This window comes from Platalea leucorodia, assembly GCF_965183815.1.
Source record: "Platalea leucorodia genome assembly, chromosome: 2".
Taxonomy (NCBI): Eukaryota; Metazoa; Chordata; class Aves; order Pelecaniformes; family Threskiornithidae; genus Platalea; species Platalea leucorodia.
In genome coordinates, this window is record NC_138824.1 from 94,002,083 (window position 1) to 94,028,502 (window position 26,420).

Consider the following 26,420-nt stretch of genomic DNA (forward strand, 5'->3'; position numbering starts at 1 on the left):
AGAGAAAATTAAAAGGCCTTTTTTTTTTTTTTTTTTTTAACTGTTGTCTTTAGGTATGATACAATGTTTGTGTTTATCAGTCTAATTCCTGACAGTGAAGGTCAGCAATGGAAAAAGTACTCTACTTTGCTATCTGTGCTTCTCTACTAGCTTAAGTAGTCTGTCACACTACTTTAGCTGCTTTAAAAACAAGATGTGCTAAAAGATTCAACTTCCATGATCTTTTCAGTGAACTCGACACATACAAGTCATTTCTATGACCTTCATAAAATAACTACAGTTAGTGCAGATCAAAAAACACAATGTGCAGATACTGTAATGTAATTGTAGGAAGACTACAATAAAAAAGAGTTCAGTTCTTTCTTTTAATTGCTTAACTCCTTTTGCCAGAAGTTGACATTAAACGCTGAATACAGCTTTTGCAGTAAGGTGCTGTGTAGCACCTGTAAAACATAAAAGTTGAACACATTTCTACCTTTCTCTTACATCTGTCTGTTCATTGGTAGGTACGAATGCGAGGAATCCTTCACAACTCTGAATGTAGATATAAGAAATCACCAAAACCTTCTTGATTCTTTGGAACAGTATGTCAAAGGAGATTTATTGGAAGGTGCAAATGCATATCATTGTGAAAAATGCAACAAAAAGGTAATGATTCCTTATATATTAAATTTGTGTACAACTGTGATGTTATATAGCCGTACTAAGTTCAGTCTTAGTTCATGTTCAGGGAAAAAAAGTTATGCTTTAATTACTGAATTTGGTTGTAGGTAGGAGTATATGAATGGAAACTTAAGAGTGATAACTGTTCATGTCCTTTTTTAGGTTGATACAGTGAAACGCTTGTTGATAAAGAAGTTGCCTCCAGTTCTTGCAATCCAGTTGAAACGATTTGATTATGACTGGGAAAGGGAATGTGCAATCAAGTTCAATGATTATTTTGAATTTCCACGAGAGCTGGACATGGAGCCTTACACGGTGGCAGGTGTAGCTAAATTGGAAGGAGATGATGTAAATCCTGAAAATCAGATAATACAAAATGAACAGTCAGAAAATGAACACTCTGGGAGCACGAAATACAGGCTTGTTGGTGTACTGGTACACAGTGGCCAGGCCAGTGGTGGACATTATTACTCTTATATTATCCAGAGGAATGGTGGAGATGGTGAGAAAAATCGGTGGTATAAATTTGATGATGGAGATGTGACAGAGTGTAAAATGGATGATGATGAAGAAATGAAAAACCAGTGTTTTGGTGGAGAATACATGGGAGAAGTGTTTGATCATATGATGAAGCGTATGTCCTACAGGCGCCAGAAGAGATGGTGGAATGCTTATATTCTTTTTTACGAACGTATGGACACAATAGACAAAGACAATGAACTAATAAAATATATTTCAGAACTTGCCATCACCACTAAACCCCATCAGATTAAAATGCCATCAGCCATTGAACGAAGTGTACGGAAGCAGAATGTGCAGTTCATGCATAATCGTATGCAGTACAGTCTAGAATATTTCCAGTTCATAAAGAAGTTGCTTACTTGTAATAGTGTCTACTTAAATCCTCCTCCAGGTTAGTATGTTAGTGCAATAATTATGGATTAATTTCTTGCAAGAAGAATTTTGATTTGTGTTGTCAAGAATTTGTCTAGCCAGTGAAAATTTTGTGCATTCTGCTTTGAATACTCTGTCTTTCTGGACTTCTGCAGTTAAACATCTGTTGTTGAGTTGTTCATCAGTGATAACGTGTCAGAATATTTAGCAAAAAATACTTTGATAAACTATCAACTATTATTCAGCTTTTATACTAAGTCATGTTAAAATATTTATTCTTGTGAGCTGTTCTGCTGAAAACCGTTCTCCAAGGTGAGATGCTGAATTTCTAAAAATCAGACTTATATTAGCCTCCAGGTACTTGTTACTGTCTTAAAGCTTACATTTTCAAATGATACATTACGGAAGCTAGAGGCTGTTTTGATCAAGTTTCCTGTTAAAATTGGAACACAATGTCAGGCAAAATAGTAATCTGGAATCAGTTAAATTATTGAAAGTAAATTGCTTTTACTTTGTCTACATGTGAGTATTTTGATTTTTCTTTAGGACAAGATCATCTGTTGCCTGAAGCAGAAGAAATAACTATGATTAGTATTCAGCTTGCTGCTAGATTTCTCTTCACCACAGGATTTCATACAAAGAAAATAGTCCGTGGCCCTGCTAGTGATTGGTATCTTGTCTTTTAAAAACAATTATAGTTTTGAAAGTTCAATGTCTGTTAGAGATCCCAGTTATACACATATGACAGTAAAAGGTGTTAGTGGTCTGTCCCATTTTCACCCCTCCCCCAAATACATGGTCAAGGTGCACATGAAAAGGGGGGAAAATTTGAACAGAAGATGCTGGGAAGAAACAGAGCCTTAAAATAAGCTGCTGAGATGAACAGCTTCAAAATTCATTTTCAAACAGAGCTTAAATCTGCCTTTCGTCTGTCTTTTAAAAAGAATAAAGGAGTAGAATCTATTGCTAGTGCAAAACTAATAGGTCATGCATTCTGACTTTAATTCAGAATGGTTTGTTCATAGTTTGAGTAGTTTAAACAAAGGTCTTTACAACCCGTTTTTGCAGCTTATATTTGTATTCTGTTTCTGAAACATGTATGTAATCTTTTAGAGTCTGTTAGCAGAGTGCTTTATGTACATTGCTATGGGGCCTGTAATTCAAATCTGTAGTATAACAAACACTACAATATTACTCATAGCACCACAGCATTTTAGTCTTTAAGCTAGGTCATTCTGTGTTGAGGAGAGGAGTGTGGGTTACTACTGGTAGAATTAGAAGAATATCGAGTATTCATGATGACCAGTAGTTTACCAGCTACTAGTAAGTAGTTGTGTAATACGTGGCAAATATGTATTTTCTCCAATAGCAACTTTCAGAGTAGCTGAGTTACTTCTGTTATTTTAAGAGATTATGAGGAGTTCAAATATTGCTGCAGGAAGGAGGACAGTCACACAAAGACCCTCTCTGGAACAGATATTTTACTCTTTGGGGTTTTGGGTTGGTTTAGATCTGTAAATAAGAATATAAATTCCTGATAGGTTACCTGTTTAGTTACCTGTCTTACACACAGCTCATGAAATCCACCTCACATGTTCTCCACTCCTCGCCTTCTCCCCCAGTTCCAATACAGAGGGAATCATGGCTGCCAATTTAGGACCTGTGTTGAGTAGTAGTTTGGGAGTTAGGGCATGTAATCCTGTCTTAGTTCTTATTGGTGATAGAAGTAAAATGCTACAGTTAAATGTTAGGTCTTTAATTGAAGTATCTTTTTGATTTGTGATTGCTAGTAACAGAGAGTATCACTGTAGGAACTACAATTTATCTGATTGTAAGCATTTTATGAGCAAAAACGTTTAGGGATCTTCAGACCTTTTACATGTATTTTCTTCAAATTCTGCAAAAGAATACATCTGCCAAAATTCGTTAATGTCTACATTTGGTCATAATCGCTCAATCGTATCATCTTCTGTTTCAGGTATGATGCATTATGCATCCTCCTTCGTCACAGCAAGAATGTACGCTTTTGGTTTGCACACAACGTCCTTTTTAATGTTTCAAACCGCTTCTCTGAGTATCTTTTGGAATGCCCTAGTGCTGAAGTGAGGGGTGCATTTGCAAAACTTATAGTATTTATTGCACATTTTTCATTGCAAGATGGACCATGTCCTTCACCTTTTGCCTCTCCTGGACCTTCCAGTCAGGTATTTAATTTTCTAACAAAAAACTTTGAAACTTATTCTTACTTCTTCATAACAAACATTTAATGTAAAGTAAATTCTGGAGTAGATGCATCAGTGTTTACAGGAAAGCTGTACAGTCTATTTTGCACTACATACGTCATGTTAACTCGACCAGTGTGTGTGAGAGCTGTTGTCAGAGCGGTTCAGTTTCCCCTCATTTGTAAATCTCTGTGAAGACTAAGCAGTGAGAACTTTGAGTTGAGTTGCAAGTGTGAAATCTGCAAAATAAGTCATGGCTTGTAATGTGTAGGGGAGTGAACCCTTGTTTTTAATTTAGAATTTAAAAAAAAAAAACCAACCAACCAAACAAAAAAACGCCAAAACCAGTCAAACAAAAAACAAACAAACAAAAAAAACCCAAACAAAAACTACAAAAATATGCAGCAGTTCCCTAAGTTCTCTTCTCCTGTATCCTGCAACATTGAAATTGTCAAGAATTGTAACTTTGCATAGGAGTAGACAGTGACTTGTCTAATTTTATACACCTAGAACTGACAAACAAAAGCCAAAATCTTAATGTAATACTTGTCATAACAATGTTTTTGTTTGGACTATATTAAAATTTAAAAGATAACCTTTTTGAGCCTTTGCTTTGTCATGTTTTTAATGTTTACAGTAAGACACTTTTTATTTGTATTGTTCTACTTACCTTCTCAGAATGTTTTCGTTACTGTATCCAGCAAAAGAATTTGTATTAAGTTTAAAGCCACATACGCTTTGACGGTGTTTTGTTTCATGAGGTATTTGAGATACGGCTGTAGAGATGATTTCGTTGTCTGTCTCAGTCTATGAAGTTCACAGTGGAACTGCGTATGCTTTTCTGAGTATTTCAGCCTAGCTGCTATTGGGGAAAAAGTTCAATTAAAAGCTTCTATACTTGCATAATTTATTGGACTTCTGTGGTATTTAGTGATGGGAGTCTTATTCCCTGTCTGTCTGTCTGTCTTTGTGTAAGATACAGAAGACTAACCAGCTGCTAGTATTTTGGAGCTTGTATGAATCCCATACCTCTTAACCAATTCTGTTTTCTGCCATAGTAGAAAGTATAATTAAATAAAGATTTTATAGGTTCAACCACTGATATTATTTTTTTTTTAATAGGCTTATGATAATTTAAGTTTAAGTGATCACTTACTGAGAGCGGTACTAAATCTTCTAAGAAGAGAAGTGTCTGAACATGGGCGCCATTTGCAGCAGTATTTCAATCTGTTTGTGATGTATGCCAACCTAGGTAAGCAAATTACACACACTTTTACTGATGACACTGTAATAAACTGTTTTTTATTGATGAACCAGTTACACAGGTAACAGCAGGAGAATTCAGTTTTTCACCCTCAGGCAGATTGTTGTTATTAAATGCTATATAAATGCTCTCTAGAGCATCTGTGTTCCTCCAGTTTGGAGTTTGGGGCTTTAGTCTTCCTGCCATCCTTGGAAGATTAACATGAGAAGCTTGGAGCAATAAGAATGTGTCATTCTGAGAGGATGTGGGGGTAAAAAAAATGGCAAGCGAGATGACACTTTGTTCAGGGCTCCTTTGCAGGGAGGTCATGAGACCCAAGAAGCATGTAGGGCTGTCATCTGCTTTGAGCCTGAAGAAGTTGAGGAAGATAAAAGTTCAAAAAAGAGAGAGATGCATGATTCTCCTTTATGGAAACATAAATACTTTGTCTATATATTCCAACTGTGCCCTTTCAATATTAATTTCTTTAGTTGACCTTTGAAGTTCACACCTATGAATGCGAAACACTGACTCTGTATCTGTCTTCCCTTTAAAGACTCTTTGGGAGGCTGAGGAAATAGCTCAGTCTGTGTTTGTTCTTAGACATCATTACTTGCCAGAGTGCTTTCACCATAGGTATCACATGAGGTAAAAGAATGAAAGAATCAGGAAATTCCACTATAAATTTATCAGGTATTGTAGTTCCTCCAAGATAACCAGGGAAGAAAAGCCAGTGTTTTTGCAATGTAAGAAGGCTTAAGTATAGTTCTCCCAGGCTTGAGACAGTGATTCTTTTCATAAAGACTACAGTCGTAAATTTTCTGATGAAAGATTAAATTAGCGATTCAATATGATCACAAATGATTTTTTTTTTAACACCTTTGAATGCAAGACTAGTAGGACTACCTGTATTATTGATGATTGATTGAATAAACTGTTTCTCAGGTGAGTTAGTCCGTTGCTGCTTTACATATTTGCCCTGAGGAAGAGCAATTAAGAGTAACAAAATGCAAGTCAAATGATTAAAGGACTGCTTTTGCACTCTCAGGTTGACGCAGGTAGTCACAGGTTCATATCTAGTGAATTGTCACAGAACTCTACATTCTTACTTGCCACAGTTACTAGGGTCTTCTGTCAGCGGCCCATTCCTCTTTCACATGTGGTAGCATAAGTGACAAAGCATCTTTCTCTACGGCAAGTTCTAAACAAGACACGATATTCTATAGTGGAAGAATGCTCGCTCTCTCTCTCTTGCTCTAATACAAGATATTTTCATCCTTTTATGTAAAGTAGTATGAAGCTAGGAGATCCAGTTCCCTTGGAAATTTTACAAAATGCCCATAATACTGAGCAGCTCAGCCATTGCTGGTTATCAGCTCATGCAGGCAAGTTATAAATGTGAGTTTCTGTTCAATTACTTTGTGGCTAAAGTGTTAAGCAGGTGTATCAGTCCAAATGGAGTTATTTCAGTATTTCCACATAGAAGTGACACACACACACGCAGAGTTCTGGAAGCTCTTTAAAATTGCCTACCCACATGAGAGGGATTTAATTTCCTATCTGTAAAATTAATCTAGGCAATTGTGTTAATTTAATTTCACTTATAATGTATGTTCCTTCCATATACTTTATCTCCCAAAGCATTCTCTGTCAGGCAGGGTTCCGTCATGACCCCCAGAGTGGACTTAATGTCATTACAGTGAAGAGAGATGCAGTTGTTCTGCTCTAACTTACCTTTTCTTCTTTACTAGCTTTTCATAGTCAGTCAGTGCAGTTGAAGCCTCTGACTTCGTAAGCACTCAGAAGCCAGGCAGGAAAGGATAACTAAAAGTTTATTTCTGGGCCTGATCGTTATCACAATCTGCCCCACAAAGATAAACATGGAAATATTAAGCCGTTGTGCTTGTCTTACTACTGTTAACTGAAGGCTTCTGTATGGATGTAGAGTGTTTGTTCAGCAAAAGCCATGATACGTCATCCCTGCAACACCCCAAGTTCTGTGAAAAAGATAAAATTGTCTGACATTTTGAGAAATCAAATAATATATTGTTCACGTCAAAGCAAGCAAGAGATCAGTTCTACAAAGGATGTAACTACAAAACTAACATAATCAAAAAGATACTATAAAAGAGCTCTAATAAGGTGCTATCTGGATTCCTCCTTGTCAGAAAAATGGTAGGTAAGGTCCAGTTGTATTTCAGAATAAGAAAAAACTTGGAAATGTATGAAAAATCATGACTTTTAACCAAATTGAGAAACAGAATCCAACATCAGAAGGGCCATAATGAATTTACTGGTAAGTCTTTGTGTAGTATGTGTAAGGTATTCTTGCAGTGAAACTAGCTGCATGTTTGGATTTTTTTGGTTGGTTGGGTTTTTGGTTGGTTTTGGAGGTTTTCTCATTTTGTGTTTTGTTTTTTCTTAAATTGGTTTTGTCACTCTTATTTACACTTACTGCATAGTATGGCACAGTTGGAAATGTCTTAAATTTGTAATTGATGTGTGTAGGACATGACAGAAAAATAACGAAATACACTGTGGGGGGTGTTCATCCTATCCTGGACCTCACAATAAAAAGATTAATTCTTTGTCCAAAAGCCTTCTCTGAGGCTTTGCTATTAACACAGATACTTAAGTGCTAATGAGCACCGTTAAGAAATTGTAGTCATTTACAACTCTCCTTCAATGTGATTTTTCAGCTGAACATAATTTTCTTGTGCATCTTTATGGATTTGATTGTTTTTTCCCCACAAACGGTAAATGATGGTTATAATAAAACCCAGCAACTGAAAAGTTACGAATCATATAAACAGTAGTTATTTTTCTTTAAAAAAAAAATTGTCAGTGCCAGAAGCAAGTTGTTTTTTTTTTCTTTTTTTCCTTTCCCACCCCCCCCCGCCCCGTAAAGGTGTAGCAGAGAAGACACAACTTCTGAAACTAAATGTTCCTGCAACCTTCATGCTTGTGGCTCTGGATGAAGGTCCAGGTCCTCCAATTAAATACCAGTATGCTGAACTGGGGAAGCTATACACTGTTGTGTCACAACTGATCCGTTGTTGCAATGTGTCATCGCGGATGCAGTCTTCTATCAATGGTATAGTGAATTTTAAGTTTTCCTTAGATTAATTGAATGTATCGGTAAATGTCTTTTGTGCCTATTTAGCTGTTATGTGTAAACTGGATTAGCTGGAAAAATGTTTGCCTTTTATGTTTAGCAACTCCTTTTGTTTAAAGACAGAATCTCTGTCATAAGCAAAACTGATTTGCTATACCAACATACTAAAAAGCACAAGACAGAAATCTGTTCTCTATTTTATGCTTCTTGGCTTATTCCTTAAAGGTAAACAACTGAGTAGTAAAGTAGTAGTTTGTTGATTACAGAATAGTAATGATTTTAGAATAGTTTAAGCTCATTGTAAAGAGTTGCATAAAGATCTTTTGCTTCTAAGTAGGCAATAAAATAATAGATTACTTTCATGTTACCAGTACAAAAGTGATTTGTACAGGAAAAAACACTATAGCAGGCTCTGAAATAGCTAATACTGCTTATCAGTAAAGAGATCTTGCATTGTTGTGGATAGCTCTTGAAAATGATTTGGTGCTTGTTCGCAGTCAAGAAGACAAACAGAAGCCAGCACTTGAATTTATAAAAGATAAAGAATCAGCTAGAAATTGGTCGACCACAGTATAAATCATTAATATATCTAGTAGTTGAATAAAGTGCAGTTATTTTTGAGAAATGGTGACAGAATATTGGGCTACGTGGAATTTATAGCCTGCATATATACACATTCTATTAAGCATATTTTAGAAAACCTAATTAGGAATCTGTAGAGAAGCTATTTAATGGCAAACCCATTACAGCTTGATGTGTCAGGCTATAAAGTCAATAGGCTAGAATGTGCTACAGTAAGATTAACGGACTGAAAATTTTACTGTGCTATAATAAGCTTCAGAACCATTTGGCAATTTTGATTTGGTTTTGTTTCCAGTGCGTTATTTGAGGCTTACACTGAAAAGATATACCCTGCCTATGAAAAATAATTGTGTATTCACTGTATTCGTAATGTTGTAGTAAAAAAAATTACTTTGTATGAATATACTCTGTAAATAGTAATCATAATTAGTGGTCAGAGTAAAAGTTGTTTTTCGCTTCAGCGTATTAAGCTAGAAAAGTTCTTCCTTGGACTTCCGGCTATATTCAGACAATAACTAAAAACACTGCTGAATTTAGAAACTTTAGGAGCAAATCAACAGTCTGACTTACACAAAATGATGCTTACTTAAATAAGATACATGAATTTTTATTCTTTCAAGACTGTATTCTGTCAACAGATGCAGACGGGACTGTTCTGACAGTTATTCCTCTGAACCCTTTCCCATTGCCTAGTGAAGTAAATAGACCTTGTGTCCAAAAATATGATAGATTTGGGCTGTGTTACACAAGCAGTGAAGCAGATAAATTCAGGAGATAAGAGGATTTCACTGAGGAAACTGTCAGTACTCTTCTTGCATATGAACGTGTCTCCAGCTGTTCTGCTTTGATTGTCACTGCATAATCTTATCTGAGAGGCAGAAGTAGCTCTCTCAGGCAGCAAGCGTCAGTCTTCACAATCGGAAAACTTAGTTCATACCGTAGTATTTTTCAAAGGAAATCAACTGTTAGGGAGGGGTTGGATTTTCTCTCAATCTATTGTTTTTTGATGAGTTACACCAATTTATATTTTGTTGTGTCTACACTGAAAGTACTTCAGTACCTTTTCATCTGTAATCACTGTTTGTTCTAGGTAATCCCCCACTTGCCAACCCTTATGGTGATCCTAATTTATCTCAACCTATAATGGCACTTCAGCAGAACGTAGCAGACATTTTGTTTGTGAGAACTAGTTATGTGAAGAAAATTATTGAAGATTGCAGCAACTCTGAAGAGACCATCAAGTTGCTTCGTTTCTGCTGTTGGGAGAATCCTCAGTTCTCTTCCACTGTCCTCAGTGAACTTCTTTGGCAGGTAAAAATTAAAAGCTAGGAGAAAGATGGGAATATAAATGTGTATGATGCAAGATTCTGTATTTATATATAGGAATGCTGTATTAAATACTGAAATGTTTATATAAATATATATATATTTATATATAAATATAAATACAGGTGCTTGATAAATAAACTTTCCTTAAGGTGGCATCCTCTGTCAGCATTTACACTCTTAGATCTATACATGATGTTGGAGTACTATGAGAAGTCCTTTTATGAGTTTAGGAAAGCAATTGACCTTTTATGAGTTAGGAACGCTACGTTAAGGATGGAGAATAAGTAGACTGAGGTGGTCTTTTATGTATTGCAAGAGCATTTCCTTCAGCTTACAAGTCTGCAGAACATACTTGGCTTCAGAATCAGGAAAGAATCTTTGGGACTGTCTTGTTTTTCCTTTGTAATCTCTGTAAGGTTAGTCACACTTTTCCACTCCGCATGAAATTTTTTACTTCTGTTAGCTCATCTTCATAGTCACCTTCCCCCCCCCCGTCATGTAAACATCACATTTTTCTGTGTCCTTTTGTTTGGCACTTGAAAGAATCATAATAAAAATCACTTTACTGATATTTTGCTAGCTGTGTATTTCACATTTTAGGATAACCTTTGAATGTACTGTCTAAAAGTAGCAACACTAGTGAAAAATACCGTTTTGTAATTTTGCTTTTCTAAAGGTATTTTTTAAGGTAGCTTCTTCAGCGTTTCATGCTTGGGGCTTCAGATTGATTGTGTTAGAAACTCCTGAGGAAACATTTTGTCCTTTACAAAACCTGCTATATTTAAAAACAAAACAAACCCCAAAAAAACAACGAACAAAAAAAACCAAAACAAAAACGCAACAAAACCACAACCCCCCAAAACCCCTGACAGAATCAGCGTTTTTAAAAAAAAAAAAGTATGCCATGTATCTTGAAATATCCTTTAAATTACAGTAAACCACTTCAAATTAATTGTGTTCTTGTATTGCACAGTGTAATCTGCACGCTTCAAGGAATGCTTTCTTATGTTCTCTGCATTTTTACTTTTTAAGGTTGCATATTCATATACATACGAGCTTCGACCTTATTTGGATCTGCTTCTGCAAATCCTATTAATTGAGGACTCTTGGCAAACTCACAGGTTAGTATTTACCTGTCTTTTTATAATTCAAGATTATTATGCTTTGTACAGCTTGTTTTCCCACTGGTTCTGTTGCTAATCCTTCCAAGAGGTTTGTTTTAAATATATATTAAATCAAATACAGGAATAAAGCAGTTTCTTTGCACTTTTATCTCAATTTTTGAGACAAATCAATTGTCAATTGTACAATTTTTCACCTTGACCTTCCTTACTGTTGATAAGTTTGCTTCTTAGCCCTATAAAGCCAAGATTTTTCACGTACAAGAGAATGTGCCATTTAGGCTAAACTCATTGCTATTTACTGTGAGGTGCTTAGATTGATTCTTAGAAACATCTCATTCAAGAGGGTCCAATGATTGCCTGGTCTTACTAAGAAGCACGTCAGCCGTAGTAGTGATACCAAGACATAGATAAAGTGTGAACTTGGGAGAAAAGCATATTTCATACGTAAATATTCTCTATGTGATCACATTTCAATAGAATTTTAACTTCAATGTATCAAATATTTATCCAGTTGCAAGCCTAATTTTCATATGTCTACAGAACAAGGCTTTTGAAAGTTGAGATTAAAAAAATGTAATTGCAAATACTGACTATTTGAGAGAATAGTCAGTTCCTCAGAGATTTTATTAGCGGTAGATGAGGTAACACAAAATAAATGTAATCGACATGCTACCTGTCAATATTTCAAAATGTCACTGTTTCGTAGTAAGTGGATATAGGTAGTGTTGGATTTACTAAATCATTTCCAACCATGTCTCATATGACATTTAAAATACTTCGAATAAAAGCACACTTGCCATGTGCAATAAGGGTATTGGAGTGAACTCATGTACTTAACCTGTAGAAGTAGACTGCACTCTTAGGATTTTATCAGTTGCCTAGCCTTACTTTAGAAGATACTCTAAGAGAAGATGGTGGTCTGGCTTACCACACTCCAAAAGATCAAGACTGAGTTGCAGGGATTTCTTCATTTTCTTTATAGGAATTACAGCTTAGGTAAGGGACGAGGATACCCTTTAAACATAGGCTTTTCAGTTTTGCATGTATATGTATGAGTCATGCATATATAATGCAGTTTGTTTATGTTTTCTTCCTGATAAACAAATACTTCCATAAGATGTCTTTAAGTCCACAGAATGCTGGACGATGGGCATACTTTAGTACATCTGAAGTAAAATAATGTATTTTAAGGTGGAAACGCAGGTGAGAAATCACAAAGTGTTTTTTTGGGATAGTGCTATGTTTGAAATAATGGGGTGTGACAGAGGCTGAATGTTGTAGTATGGCTTTCACTATACTTGGAGATGTACATCACTTCGTATTCAAGAGTGCAGTCTTAGGAATAGCAGTGTTCATTGGAATTGTGTTAGGCTTCAGCAGAGGGCTGTTAAGTGGCCAGCTGCAGTCATCCTCTGATTTCTTGCTGCCACTTCTGGCAGTAGCTTGAAGTACTGGTCTGTGTCCTGTTCTTGGTTTTGCTGTGACAATCATAGAGTTTTTATGATCTTTGTCTTCTCTTTCAAAAAAAAAAAAAAAAACCAAACCAAACCAAAAAACACCAAATAGTGTAACTGTCCCTAGTAAATGATAATATCTTCTAACTCTTAGAAAACAAACATCATGTGATCTTAGGCAGTGTGCATCCTTTGGTGCTCCTTGTATTCTTGTACTGTTCTTTGGCATCAGACCCGCTCTCATAAATTTCTCTTGATTTGACAAGTTCAAGTGCCAAGTTTGGGATAATAGTGTTACAAGTACCATTAAGTTAAATCAGCTGAAGTAAAGCTCATCATCACTTTACACATGGAGTCTAGGTTGCCAACTGCCTGGAGTCTATTCGCTGACTGTTGCCAGGGATATGAGGAAAGAGGGCAATTGCTTTTCCTCCAGTGAGCATAGCTCTTTGAAACGTCAGTGTAGGTTCCATGTGTTCCTCTGACTTTTTTTCCAAAGCCAAAAAGTATGTCAATTCTCAGTTCTTGCACAGTTTCAGGGTGGCCATTAATTCCTCTACCCCTTGTTCGAGAGCAGAAGGCACAGAAAGTGGGCTTAAATGCCCCTGTCCCTTATCCCCGTGCACAAATACGTACCGTTCGTTCCTCTTTAGAGGAACTCCATCTAAAAGAGTGTATCTTTGAGAGGCGTAACTATAACGTAAGTAACCATTCTGTTGAGGATTTAACTATTTCAATTCTGTAAGGACCTATTGGGTTAACAGGTCTATTTTGTAAAAGCAGTTGATTTTAAAAATAAGTAATAAAAATTAACCAGTTAAAGTTGATTGCTGTGATTAGAATTAATCATACCTACATGTTTTATATATCTTATTCAGAGAGTTTTAGTATTACCAAATGTGCTAAAATTATGTTACAGATGTGATGTGTCAAGTTAGTTTTCTGATTAAAAAAAAAACAACTCTACTAAAACCAAAAGTCAGAATGTGAGCTATCCCTTTTATAATTACATTGTAAGTAAAGCCTTAATTCAAATACTAATACTCTTAACACTTGAAGTTTTGGCATTTGTTTTTTTTGTTTTTGTTTGTAGGATTCACAATGCACTTAAGGGAATCCCAGATGACAGGGATGGACTATTTGACACCATTCAGCGCTCTAAGAACCATTATCAGAAAAGAGCTTACCAGTGTATAAAGTGCATGGTAGCTCTCTTCAGCAACTGTCCTGTAGCCTACCAGATCCTTCAGGTGATGCCTTTCATTCTGTTTCTTGCTGCTTTTTTTTCCTGTTCTGTGTAAAAAACCAAAAATGACCACCATTATTCAGTTTTCATAGCCTTGATGAAATTACAACTTCCAAGTACAACTCATTTGAACCTTCCTATATCAGAAGGTCAATGTATGGGATTGGGAGCAATTTGGTTAAACTTGTTCTCATGATTCAGCTGCAAATCCGCAGACTTCATGTCAAATTTGAAGTTTTCTTTGTGCAAAAAAAGAGTATTTGAGGGAGTCTTTTAAACAGCAGCATATGTGTTGGTGGTCTGTTCTCTGATAACTGATGTATAGGAAGGGAAAAATATTTCTGTTTTGAAGAATAGAGAAAATAATTCTGAATTGTTAATTTTCCATCTGCAGAGCAATGGAGATTTGAAGAGAAAATGGACCTGGGCAGTAGAATGGCTTGGAGACGAGCTTGAGCGTAGACCATACACTGGCAATCCCCAATACACCTATAATAATTGGTCTCCACCAATACAAAGCAATGAAACATCAAATGGCTACTTCCTAGAGAGATCGCACAGTGCTAGAATGACTCTTGCAAAAGCTTGTGAACTTTGCCCAGAGGAGGTAAAGAATTAATTTGACTTCCAGTAAAAAATTTGAGTAAAGTGCTTCTATAAATAATTAATCTTAGCAACAGTCTCTGGTCATTATAGAGGTAACACATTTTAGAAGTATTTTATAAATATAGATTTCTGTTTTTGTTGGCTTCAGTTACATACTCGTGTGCATTTTATTACTGTTTCTATAGACATCTGTCACTTAAAGAATTAGCAATATAGAATTGAAATTGACCATTTAAAGTAGATTATGAATGGGTCTGGTTTTCCAATAATATGTCAATAGTGAGAATTTTTATGTAGTACACTACAAGCTATGGGTGATGTGGTGCGGTGGAATTTTTCTCCAAGCATGTCTGAAACAATCGCTTGCATGTAGGATTGGTTCTGGATAGAATAATCATAGTATGTTTTACCTAAGTAAATTCAATGTTTTTTCAAACTTCAGGAACCAGATGATCCTGATGCCCCAGATGAACATGAGTCTTCTCCACCTGAAGATGCCCCACTGTATCCCCATTCACCTGGTTCCCAGTATCAACAGGTAAAAGCTCAGAGTTGAACCATTTATTCAGAGTTCTAAGTTAGCTTTTTTTAGCATTTATGGTAACTTAAATTATAGGCATTTAGCCAGAAGCATGTTATTGTCAAATATCGCACTTGGAGGAATAAAGATAAAGGTACACCTCCATTTTGCCAGAAACAGTTTCACCATCAGAGTTTCAGGTGAGAATTGTAATGTTATCAGATCAGGGATTAATCATCCATAGAAAGAGCAGGGGGACAGATGTCATCACAGTCTAGTGCATACTGAATTTGATTCTGTCATGTTTGTTGACATTGATAATATTGTGTGAGTTGCTTTCTTGTTTTTAGATACAAAATCAAGCCTCAAGGCCTGAATTTCAGTTTGGGTAATTGGAAGGCTTTCAGAAAAATGCAGATGGCTTTGTTACGTATAATTTGTACTATGAACACTAATCTCTAAATCTTAAGTACATATAAAATCTAAATCTGTTTTTATGTCAAGTGGCTGCTTTGTTAATATCTTTTAGTGGAAAGCCAGATCTGAAAGAAATCATAACCAGTTTTTTTACTGAATTGACTGAATTAGTAGATCCCCCACTTAGCTGCCATTTTTTGTTCCAATTCATTTAATATATTCCAAATCTGCTAATTTCGTTTCCTTTCCTGCCCAAACCCATTTTCCTTCCATCTTGCTTTCCTTACTTGATGTTCTCAGCAGAGCAGTTGGTAAGTCATGCAGATTTTCCCACTCCTTTCTGAGCTCCTGAGTTTAGACACATACTGTAACCTCACCATTACTGTGTGATGTTTTCACTTTCCTGCAAGAGATGGCATTTCTCACTAACACACACAATCCTCATATTCCTAGTTTCTCCAAAGTTGGTTAAATTCTGCAAAACAGTAGATAGATGAGATGTTTTCATTTGCCAGATGTGTGTATGACTTTTTAAATTGGGACAGAGCATCTGGAGAAAACCGCTGGTCTAGATTTCCTTCAGTTCTGTAAGGTAGAAGTTTTCCCTCTTAAAAATTAAAGTATGCTGCATAAATACAGGTATGCTTCTTCCATTGTCTTTGGAAAAAAACTCAAGCTGGTTGAATCTGTTGATAAAATATGTGCACAGTTTAATGTCCACAGCACATAGGCAGCCTCTTTTCATCTTCCTTTATTTCTTTCTTGCTGCTCTTGCTTTGCATGTGAATGTTTGTTATTCAAAAGCTGAGATTACTATTTTACCTAATCCCTTTATCTTTACAAGTTGAAAGTTTGTTTACTTTCTGTGTAAAATAAAAAGGTAAGTGAAAGATGCGGTTCAGAGGAATGAAGAAACTGATGTGTGTTCATATAGGTATTACTGCTCAAGAAGTTCAGTGTGCTTGAGGATACTTTTCAATAGTCTGAATGTGAAGGGATAAAGCAAGTAACAGGTTAGGAAATGGTCCACAAGTTTAATGTCTCTTTAAAATGTTTATGCTTTATTACAGAATAACCACGTGCATGGACAGCCATATACAGGCCCGGCAGCACATCATATGAACAACCCTCAGCGAACTGGCCAACGAGCACAAGAAAATTATGAAGGCAGTGAAGAAGTTTCCCCGCCTCAGACAAAAGATTAGTGAAATGCACATAATCAATTAACTTGCTCCATCAAGACTGTGCACCCAGGCCTTACAGTCCAACCTTTCTCTGTGTCTGGCTAATATTTAAAACTAGAAAAACTATTCCTAATCAACATGGAGTGGAGAGTCTATTCACTGTCTTATCTGCAGAAAATTGCTGTCAATATATAACCCGCCTGCAGTGGAAAGTGTATAGTGTTTTGTAATAAATGGCCTGATGCTAATGTGTAAATGGCAAAGGTGTATATAGTATATTAATGTTTGACTGTTAATTCTTGAGCAAGAAACATTTTTTTTGTCTTGATGAGACTCACAGATCTACAAAAAACAAAAAAATAATTTCTTGATATATCTGCTGCGCTCTGCAACCAGTGTTGCCTGCCTCATGGCAGTCGGATCAGTTCCTTTACGAAAAAGCCTATCCATGTCAACCACAAAAATAGTTTCATGTTAATTCTTTGCCACTGGAGTCGATTTTACTATGAGCAACGTAATGGCTGGTAACCTTTTAATTATTTGGTTGATGTGGAAAATTGGTGATGTAACATTGTTTCTAGATCTTTTTTCATTGCCTTTTTCATTCTGGTATTAGGTTAATCACTTTGAAGCTATAGTTATGCTGTAACATTTAGCATGGCTTCACACCAAGTTAGTGTAGCCAATGAGGGGGAAAAAAAACCGTGACAGCAGTTGTCCCAATGTGACAACTGTATTGCTCAGAACTTTTTCTTCTTACACCTAGACTATAAAATGGGGAGGGAAAATGTGACAAACAAGTGGTTTTCAGTTTCACATATGTTCCTCACATCTGATGTTTGACAGTTCTGTCTCTGGGTGGGATAAAGAACACTTAGTTTTCAGTAATAGGAATTTAAAAGATTTAAAACAAATATGCAAAAATTTGCTATGCCAGGATGCCTGGAGCATAATAGACTGTATTTGGTGTGCTTGTTTTGTTTCTTTGGTAGAGCTTATTAGATAAACTTCTAACACTTTCCTTCTACTGCATCCCAGTGAAGTGGAAGTCAACAAAATCACACAGTACTTGTGAGTGCCACTGCACCAAGTTAACTTGCTGGTTTTCTGCTCGTTCACAGTTCTACTTGAAAGCGAGAATTGTCTTAGCTCTTTATCCATTATACAGGAAATCTTAACATTAGAAGCAGGGTTTAATTATAAAAGAAACTACTGGTTAGTCAAATACAATTCTGAGGTATCTCTATTCCAGAATAAACATTTGTTTAAAGACTTCAAGAAACGCATCAGTAAATACTGTATTTAAATGAAAATTGGTAACTTGAATGTGTGTAATTTTTTTGGAACCTGTCTAAAAACCAAATACCCCTGCAAAACAGATACAGCCCACCCTATACTATTTAAATATTTTGCTGTTTTATTTTATAGAAATTATTTTGCTGAATTCACAAATAGAATTTGATTTAAGAAGAATGTTTTGTCCTGTGGTGTGTGTTGTTTGGTTTTTTGGGTTTTTTTGTTGTTTTTTTTTTTTTTTTTTTAATTGGACTGCACAGAAAGGTGAATTCTGTGCAGTGGCACTATGCTGAATTCTGGAACAACAGTCACATTGAGATTCTGTGCACAAAAAAAAATTGGCCCTTAAGAATAAAATAATCAGGACAGTTACACTGTAAAAGTTTCTTAATGTGATTTATCTTGTACTTTTTGTATGTTTTTATATATACATATATATATTTAATGAGCACAAGCTTGATGGTGTTTTTTACAAATGAGTTGATAGAAACAAAGCTGCTTATCAAATTAAAAGTCTGTAGTTTTGAAATGAACAAAGGAAAATTCGGTCGCAAGTGCATTCTTATGCATTTTAGTATAATAAGGAAGGGACACGGAAGATTTTTGGATATGCTGTGTAGCGATGATCACTTTTATGCTTCCATGTTCTCCCTAGTGCTCAAGTTAATTCAGATTTTTTCATAGTTTTTTAGTAATACCATTTTACCTGGACTTAGTAAGTTTGGATAAAGTGTTCCCATTTGTTTGGGAATGCTCATTGGAGGTTTTAACTCAAAAATTCTACCCTGAGTACTCAAGTTGAAATAGTTCATATTTATTTGGACCAGTAATTGTTAAGCAAGCTATCTCAGAGGTGATTATTATGTATTTTTTACTATGTAGGTAAAATGTAGTTCACCCTTGCCAAATATGTTTGCTTTTAATAGTGCAATGATTGTAGAGACATGTCAAACCTGTGACACTTTAAGGCTGTGACTCTCTTCAGTCATACACACCCCTGTCCCTGAATCAAGAGTGACTGCAGTGGCACCTGTTTTTCAGGCGGCAAATTGAGAACATTGTGCGTCTTTGTGACTTGGAAGAAGGATAGCCTGTATTGTTTGTTGCAGCTGCTGCTTTTAAACAGATAGCTACAGGAAAAGGTGCAATGCTTTCTTCACTCTGGGCAAAACAATTTTGAATTGTACTTAACAAATATTGTACAAGCAAAAAGTTTCATATGCACGTTACTGTCACAGCGTTTTGGCAGTGGTCGTTTTCAGGCGATACGCAGTACCTCGTTGTTGATGGCACACTTTAAAATAGCAGTACTGAAAGTGCCTAAAGATTTCATTCCCCCATCACTAATTTCAGTCCTCTTTTCTGTTTAGAACGGTTACTGGGGAATCTCTGGTCTTCCATAAAATGAGCCAATAAATAGTAAAGCAATTACTCATGTTCCTGACAATGTCACATCAAATACATAGAAACTGAAAATTCGTAGGTGATGTTATATGGTGGGTTAATGTGTAGTTTGACCTAGGGGGAAATCCATAACCTTACTAGGCAGGATTTCTCCCTCTTGTACATTTGGATTGTGGTTGTTCAGTGACTAAAATAAGCTTTTGACACTTGCTACTGTTAGTGTTAAAAAATCAGTACAGCCATATATAAAAGGAATTCAGTTACTGTTTTTTGTGTCAGTAAATGTACTAAGTTTCGGTCACACAGTTGGTCACCTACACCTGTGTTATCCTGTTGACAGTGATGAGATTGCACAGAGTTCAGTCAAAGCTTGTTTGCCGTGCAGAACCTGATTTTCTGGTGATGCGCAAGCAGAAAAGGACTCTGCTTGACGTGGAATTTTTTCAGATTATTTTCCCTGCTATCTACCAGCTCTGAAGATTTAAGTTCTCTATTTTTAAAGCTAGTGTATCTTGCTGAAATTGAGCCAGAAAGAAATGAAATTCCACAATGCCATTTCATTTTTTTTTTCAGAGTGAAACTTCACTTTATATGACATGAGAAACTTCTGTCATGGTAATTGCTATTACGCCTTCTCAGCCACTTTGTTGTGCCTAGGTTGTGTGTTTTAGCATATGTATCATGATAAAGTGCTTACGGTTCCAAAACTTTATATATATTTCCTAAGTTCGAGGAGAGAACGACATTAGCCATTCTGCCAAAGCTAAAATAGGCAAAAATTGGCTGCTGTAGCAATTTACTTCATTTTTGGTTTCAATACATTTTGTCTACCTCCGAGTCTTTTGCCAGAAATGAATAGGCTGATAAACTGTGTCAAGGCAAAGTGGCTCAACGTTTTTGTTGGCATGTGTTTCAGTTACTAGGCATTGCAGTGAGGTTTTCAATGCAATGAATTTAACTTCAAATGAAACTTAAAGACTAACTATATAAATTAGAGGAAAAAGTGGCATGGTAGGAAATTTGCAGAGTAACCCATTAAACGTTTAAGTATCTTAGTTAAACCTTGCTAGTCCACACTTGCAAATCCACATTGGAAGGAAATTTACCCCTGTGGTGAAAGACATACACCTTAATTTTTGGGAGGGTGAGATGCTGATGCTGACCTCGCATTTCTTAAGACAGGCGTGGGAGTTTCCCGTTTGTGGCCCTGCTGCAGCACAGGGTAATCAGGACAACCGTAATTTTGGCTCCCCATCTTCTTACCTCCTGTGCTCTCCGTCGTGTTCATGATAACCACTTTTCTCACAGCCGAGAGGTCTTGGGAATAAAGTCTAAACCTGCCTTCTATCTAGAGCAAGACGAGGCTTTCTGGGGGAGAAGTAGGAACCATCTTGTAAATACCGCATGCTGCAGAGTGGTACTACAATAAACACAGCAAGGTGAAAGAAACCCAGCTACATCCTTCTGCATGATTTCTGTTCCCCTTGCGAGTGGTCTCACGAGGAAGAAGACAGCAAACAGCTCTTTAAAGCTCAGTCCGTTTTCTTTCTGGCTTGGAGCTAGGATGAGTCTACACTAGTGCAGTGAAGATGGCTGCGCAGCAGCAGCACAAGCAATGCTCCCTATATATGCCCTCCATACTGTTCCAGAGCGTTCATTGTACCTTCCTTCTGTTGGTCTATGGGGTTTGTCATGTTAATACATTCATTTACGCCGAGACATGCCCTCCGATACAGACTAGGCGGCTCTACTGCACTAGAAGGGCTTTAACCCGATCTGAGCACTGTCACTTTTACACTCTCTAACTTCTTCAGGTTCGTACTATAAACGTCCTTTTATTTCTAAGGTATAAAAATTTCCCTTGGACTAAGTATTTTAAAATGTCAAATAGCCATTCTTTTGTCTTTTTTTTTTACAAGAGCAAGTGTTCAGCCCTGCCCCTGTAGTGCCTGTTACGGTAGGCTGTTCACAGAAGCGTGTTGACGTAGATTCCAGCACTTAAATTCAGAGATCCTCATCCTGTGATCTGATTTTCCAATGCAAGCTGTGGTGGATCCATGGATTTCAATGGCATTTGTATGAGTCCTGTTGATCTCAGCTCCGTGAGAGTTGAAGTTGGTGGTGTGTTGCAGGGATCGAGCCAGATAAGTGGCACAAAAGGCGGCTGTCTTACTTGCTTTATTTACGCTAATTTGCAGACAATGAGATCAAAATAAGCACAGGAGAACCAGTTTCTGAAGGAGAAAAACACTCTCCTGAATAAGGGCTAACTTTTCATCAGATTTTAAATACCCAACTCTTTTTTTTTTTTTAGCTTTAGAATTCCTTAAAGCCACTTTTTGATAATAAAACTGACCTACAGGCTGTTTCCATAGAATTTAATATAGCCTTAATTACATCAGCACAATTCTGAAATGACAGTGTCATTCTTCAGTGGTCAAAATAATGTGCAAATGTTTTCTAGTTTTTAACAATGAGCTAACCTTCAGTAATGAAAATAGGAGGAAAAAAGGAAAACAGGTTCTGTGAATTCATCCAAAATCTAACCATAGAAAAACATCCAGTGCAGGAAAATAAGATCATTCCCTTCTTTTCTGTCTCTATACTATTTAAAATGTCTGATCATGTTAATTTTTATTCTTAATTTGCGACTGCTATTCCAGTAACTTGGTTTATATTGCCCTAAGCAGTGTCAGCTGCACAGTTTGCAGCTCCCTGATCCATTTGCAGTTGTGTCCCCTTTAGTCCTTACCAGAGCAAAATCTTTAAATGTTTGTCTTTCCCATATAAACCAGTTCCCTACTCTGCATTTCCATTCTCATTGTCGTGATGCTCTGTTTCTGTTTTCATGCAATGACCGGGACTGGATGAATGCTTTCCAAGTGTGATTTCACCTGAGCCATTAAGCAAGCAGTTATGTTCCTTTTCTGTAATGATACCTCTGTGGATGCAGCTTTTAAAGGTATTGGCCTTTTTTGTAGCTTTATTTATTGAAATGCTGCTCAGTTCTTGTCCATCGCTCCTAAATTCCTGTCCATCATTCCTTATGATTCTTTCGTACCAAGCTTCTCGCTCTGGATTGCCAGGATCATTTTCTATTTAATATTGTTGTATTTTCTTGGAATCAAGTCCCTTTACTTCCCATGGTGTTTTTGCCTCCTTTTCTACCTACACCTGCTGTTTTGCTGTTAGCTGCTACAGAAGAACCACGTTCGCCAGGCAGCCTGGCTCTCCGAACAGGAGCCTTTTACAGTGCAGTAGCAGCAGCCACAACCTTGACCAGGTGAACTTTGTCATCCCTTAAATCCTCTCAGAATTTATGTGGGATATGAAAGCTTCATGCTACTGATGGCAGTCTTGAATTCAAATAGCTTGTAGCTTATTGGGGTTTGTTTGTGGTCTGTCCCCCCCCCCTTCATTTTCTATCTTAGAGTTTCTACAGGTGAACAAAAATGGTAGGTCATGCTGGAATCTACTTTGAAAGAGAAGCCTGATTGAAAACTTGGACACTTCTTAATATACTTGATTGTATTTAAATACCTGGTAGGTGCTTTAGAGTCCTTAGAAAGTCTTCTGGAAGAAAATTCAAAAGCTTAGAAACACGAAGGCTAGATCTTAAAGATTTACCGAAACTCGCAAACCCTCTCTACCTGTCCTGCTGCGTGATTAAGACAGGTGGAACAGCAGAAATGGAAATGCTTCGCTGAAGGGAGAGGTCATGCTATGTGAAATCCCTCAGGAGCTGGAAACGCTGAGCGTGCTTTGCCTGGTAGCAGCCGAGTGTGAGCCCTCCCGGCGTGAACTCGCCTGCGCCATGGCTTCCCCAGGCACCGAAGAACTGATTTCTAGCTCTTCAGTTGATGAAGTAGCATATAAAGTATTTTGTATTTTTTTTTTTTTCTTTAAGATCTGTACTGAGTTGAATCCTCTGAGCAAATACAGGGCGTGGGCTGAGCGAGAGGCTTCGCAAGCTTGTTCTGGTAATACTTTCTACCTCTTGACGTTCATTGCCGAGCCGCTGCGGGCCGAGGTGCTGGGAAGTGGCTTTAGCAGCGTGACAGTTTCTTTTGGGTCAGGCCAGTACGGGTGCAGAAATACCTGGTCAGGCTGTCTGCTGGGCAGGCGCAGGGCAGTCCCTGCCTCCCCTAGGGATGCATGAAATCCTTTGGAACGTGACTCCAGGAGCGGGTACGTATGTTTGCGTCAAAATGAAGGATCCCGCATTTTTTCAGGTGGCACCACGTGGACTCGCAAACACTTCTACTCAGTCTCTCATGCTACCTCCTTACCCACGCGAAGTAGCATAAAATCCTTTCGCAACTCATATTGTTCAAACAACGCAGCCACAGGGAGGTATGTCGGTGTCTAGCTCTGCTGATGGGGCGAGGGGTTAGAGAGGGAGGGATGTCAGAATGTGAAAAGCCAGTGGTCTGCAGATCAACCCAGGTGTCCTTCTAGAAAGAAATGTTACCGATTGCTGCCGTGGTTGTGTGTAAGACTGAAATGCTGAAAGAGAACTGTGTAACCCTCCCACTCCGAGTCTGAGAGAGACCTGGCATTGGCTTTCTGAACACTTCTGCAACCTGAACCAAAAAACTGCTATGGGAATGTAGACTTACCATATAGCTGTGGAAGAAAACTTCAATCGTGTCTCTTCTCTCGCTCTTCAGAGCAGTCAACATGATTTTGATGTAGGTTTTAGATTATGTATATATAAATCTGATTGAAGTACCAACAGCAAACCGTAAATAAAATGTGGACTTAACTGAAGAATGGGCTAGTGGAGGACTCTTGTGTTGAATTTATTAAAATACAATATAACAAAGTTGTTGATGGAAGAGACTCGCTGTGATGAAGACAGGGAAATAAAGCTGGGGTGTCCTCAACTCGGGAAAGTAGCCAGGTTCGCTGTTGCTTTTGAATCTATTACAGCAGATAAGGACCGACTTGGCTGCGCCGTAGTCGCTGGAGAAGAGCTGGCCGCCTGGGAGCGGGGCCGGGGGTCGCTCCGCCTTCCTGCCGGCGGAGGGCCAAGGCCGCGGTGAATTTTGCTTGCCCCTCCTCCTTACTGGGGGGTTATTCCAGGGACGGGCGTCCTTTCTCAGGTCTCCTGGTTGGTAAAAGCCGACACAGGCTGCTGGATGGCTGCTGTTACCCCTGTGTTGCCCTAACGTGCCGGTTACCCAGTTGCTTTGCTCTACCAGAGCAAGGGCCGTCACCTAAAATGAATTTGAAGTGAGTGTAATGGAGAGCTAATGGAAACCTCTGGTTTACTCTGTTCGCTCTCGGCACTGGCTTCGAAGACATGTAAATGAAAACACAAAATGGCAAATTACTGGGAATTTGTAGTACTGACATTAAATAAAAAAACAATTTAAACAAGGCATCTGCGGAAGCAGGTAACAGCCGAGTTTATCACAGCTCTGTTCAGTTGACGTAACCCATCTGAGTGGACGCGCGTGTGAATTCTCTGGACATCGACATGTTAGCAAAAATAAGAATTCAAGATAAATTTTGGATGTATCCCAATAGTTCATTGCCAGTTGGGGGGTTGCTATAAACTGGGAGAAGAAAGCTTTTGATGAAGACAGCAAAAATGTAAAGCAACTCCCACGAATATGTTCTGTTCTCGCATTTCTCCCTCAGAATTCATTAATGCCACAGGACAAAACCAGCCAATTTTTAATTTAACTTCTGCGGAGACTGTGAAATAGGTAATGATTTATCGATCACCCAGCTCCCTGAAACCTTTTAGAATTTGGGCTCCTGTGGTTTTTACATTAGCTGAAAATATGGCCTAAAGCATTTCTCCTGGTTTTGATACTCACTTACCTGGTAACTTCAACATAACAAAGTCAGCATTATAATTTTGTTGCTGAAGCTTGTTTCCCTCTCTCCTTTTTGCAAAACCGCGCTGGGTGGCTTTGCTCTGACCCTTTTCTACCTTACACGGTTTCCTTGCATCTCCCTTTGTATTTCCTCCCTCCCCGCGCTGGTGCGTAGCAGGCTGCGGGTCCTCCAGAAACGCACCCCCCTTCTGCTGTATCGAGGGCGGGCAGCGCGTTTGCGGGGGTCCCGGTAGGACTGGGAGATGGGTGGTGGCGTGGGAAGCACCGGAGAGGTGAGCCTTGCCCGGTTCTGGATGAAGTCCTGCTTCTGCTGTGCGGGTCTCGGCGCCAGTTAGGGTTGCGTGCTGGCTGTGCAACAGCCATCGGGCTGCCGGGATCTCGGCGGAGCAGTCGATCGGAAAGGGATAATAATGTTAATGAGGGTGTTACATTACGATGAAAGAATTTGTAATACATGTCGATGCTTAGGTAAGGCTTGGTGCTTCTCAATACACGCTTAAGAAAGTATAAAAAAAACGCTGTTTGGTCTTTCGGTAGGTGGAAATTTGAAGCCCTTCTAAAGGAAGACTTTTTAGTGCTTCGCTGGTAGGTATCTTTTTTTTCTTTTATTTTTTTTTCTCTTTTAGCAAATAAAGCCTTACACTGGAAATAACCACTGAAATTCCTGCATGAACACTTCACATCTTTCTTTAAAACAGAGTTTGCTTCATTTCAAGATTTCTGATGTCCTTGTAGCCATGCTAATCTTTATGGGATATTTCTTTTATTGTTATTTTAATAATAAGCATGGTTGTAGGTTTTGAAGTTTGACTATATGTACAGTAGCTCATGTCCCTCTGTGCAGCATTAGGGCTGGGAATAGAGACATGAAGTAAGTGTCCCGGACATAAGCTATATAAGCAAATCAGCTGTGTAGTCATCATGCTGCTAAGAACAGCTGGTTTGAGCAAGAGGTCACTGAATATGGTACACATTTAAAATATAATTACTAGGAATGAATATAAAAGCATACAATGAGTTATGGGGGTAGGAGAAGCACAAGACCATGCAAGGATGCCATGTGTTTTCTATGGAACACGGTTTGCGTTTATTTTGCTAACTTACATTCAAAAGTGGTTTTGTATTTAAGTTTCTTCAGTAAAGCTCGAAAGTCCGTCCACCTCCCCGCCGGGTTAGCAGTTCTCTTTCCTGCTCTCTGTGGTCAGCAGCTTCTCAACAGAAAGGGGGTTTAGAGCCGTGGGTGGAGGCTGCGGGGGGGGACTGGTGCCTCGT

At 37.9% G+C, this 26,420-nt stretch overlaps 1 protein-coding gene across 5 annotated transcripts in view; it reads left to right on the forward strand.

Annotated features, from left to right (window-relative positions):
- Window positions 1-18,072, forward strand: part of USP9X (ubiquitin specific peptidase 9 X-linked) — a 109,271-nt gene extending 91,199 nt beyond the window's left edge. For 4 of the 5 annotated variants that reach the window (XM_082304813.1, XM_082304814.1, XM_082304816.1 and 1 more), the window contains 12 exons: window positions 507-648; window positions 826-1,576; window positions 2,104-2,227; window positions 3,536-3,761; window positions 4,902-5,031; window positions 7,931-8,116; window positions 9,810-10,030; window positions 11,081-11,169; window positions 13,720-13,876; window positions 14,267-14,479; window positions 14,921-15,016; window positions 16,486-18,072. In XM_082304813.1, coding sequence (XP_082160939.1) covers window positions 507-648; window positions 826-1,576; window positions 2,104-2,227; window positions 3,536-3,761; window positions 4,902-5,031; window positions 7,931-8,116; window positions 9,810-10,030; window positions 11,081-11,169; window positions 13,720-13,876; window positions 14,267-14,479; window positions 14,921-15,016; window positions 16,486-16,620 — 2,470 coding nt within the window. In that variant the 3' untranslated portion in view covers window positions 16,621-18,072. Of the gene's footprint in view, window positions 1-506; window positions 649-825; window positions 1,577-2,103; window positions 2,228-3,535; window positions 3,762-4,901; window positions 5,032-7,930; window positions 8,117-9,809; window positions 10,031-11,080; window positions 11,170-13,719; window positions 13,877-14,266; window positions 14,480-14,920; window positions 15,017-16,485 lie in introns of those variants that run through there. The other variant, XR_014227484.1, reaches the window with a different exon arrangement.
- The last annotated feature ends 8,348 nt before the right edge of the window (window positions 18,073-26,420 follow it).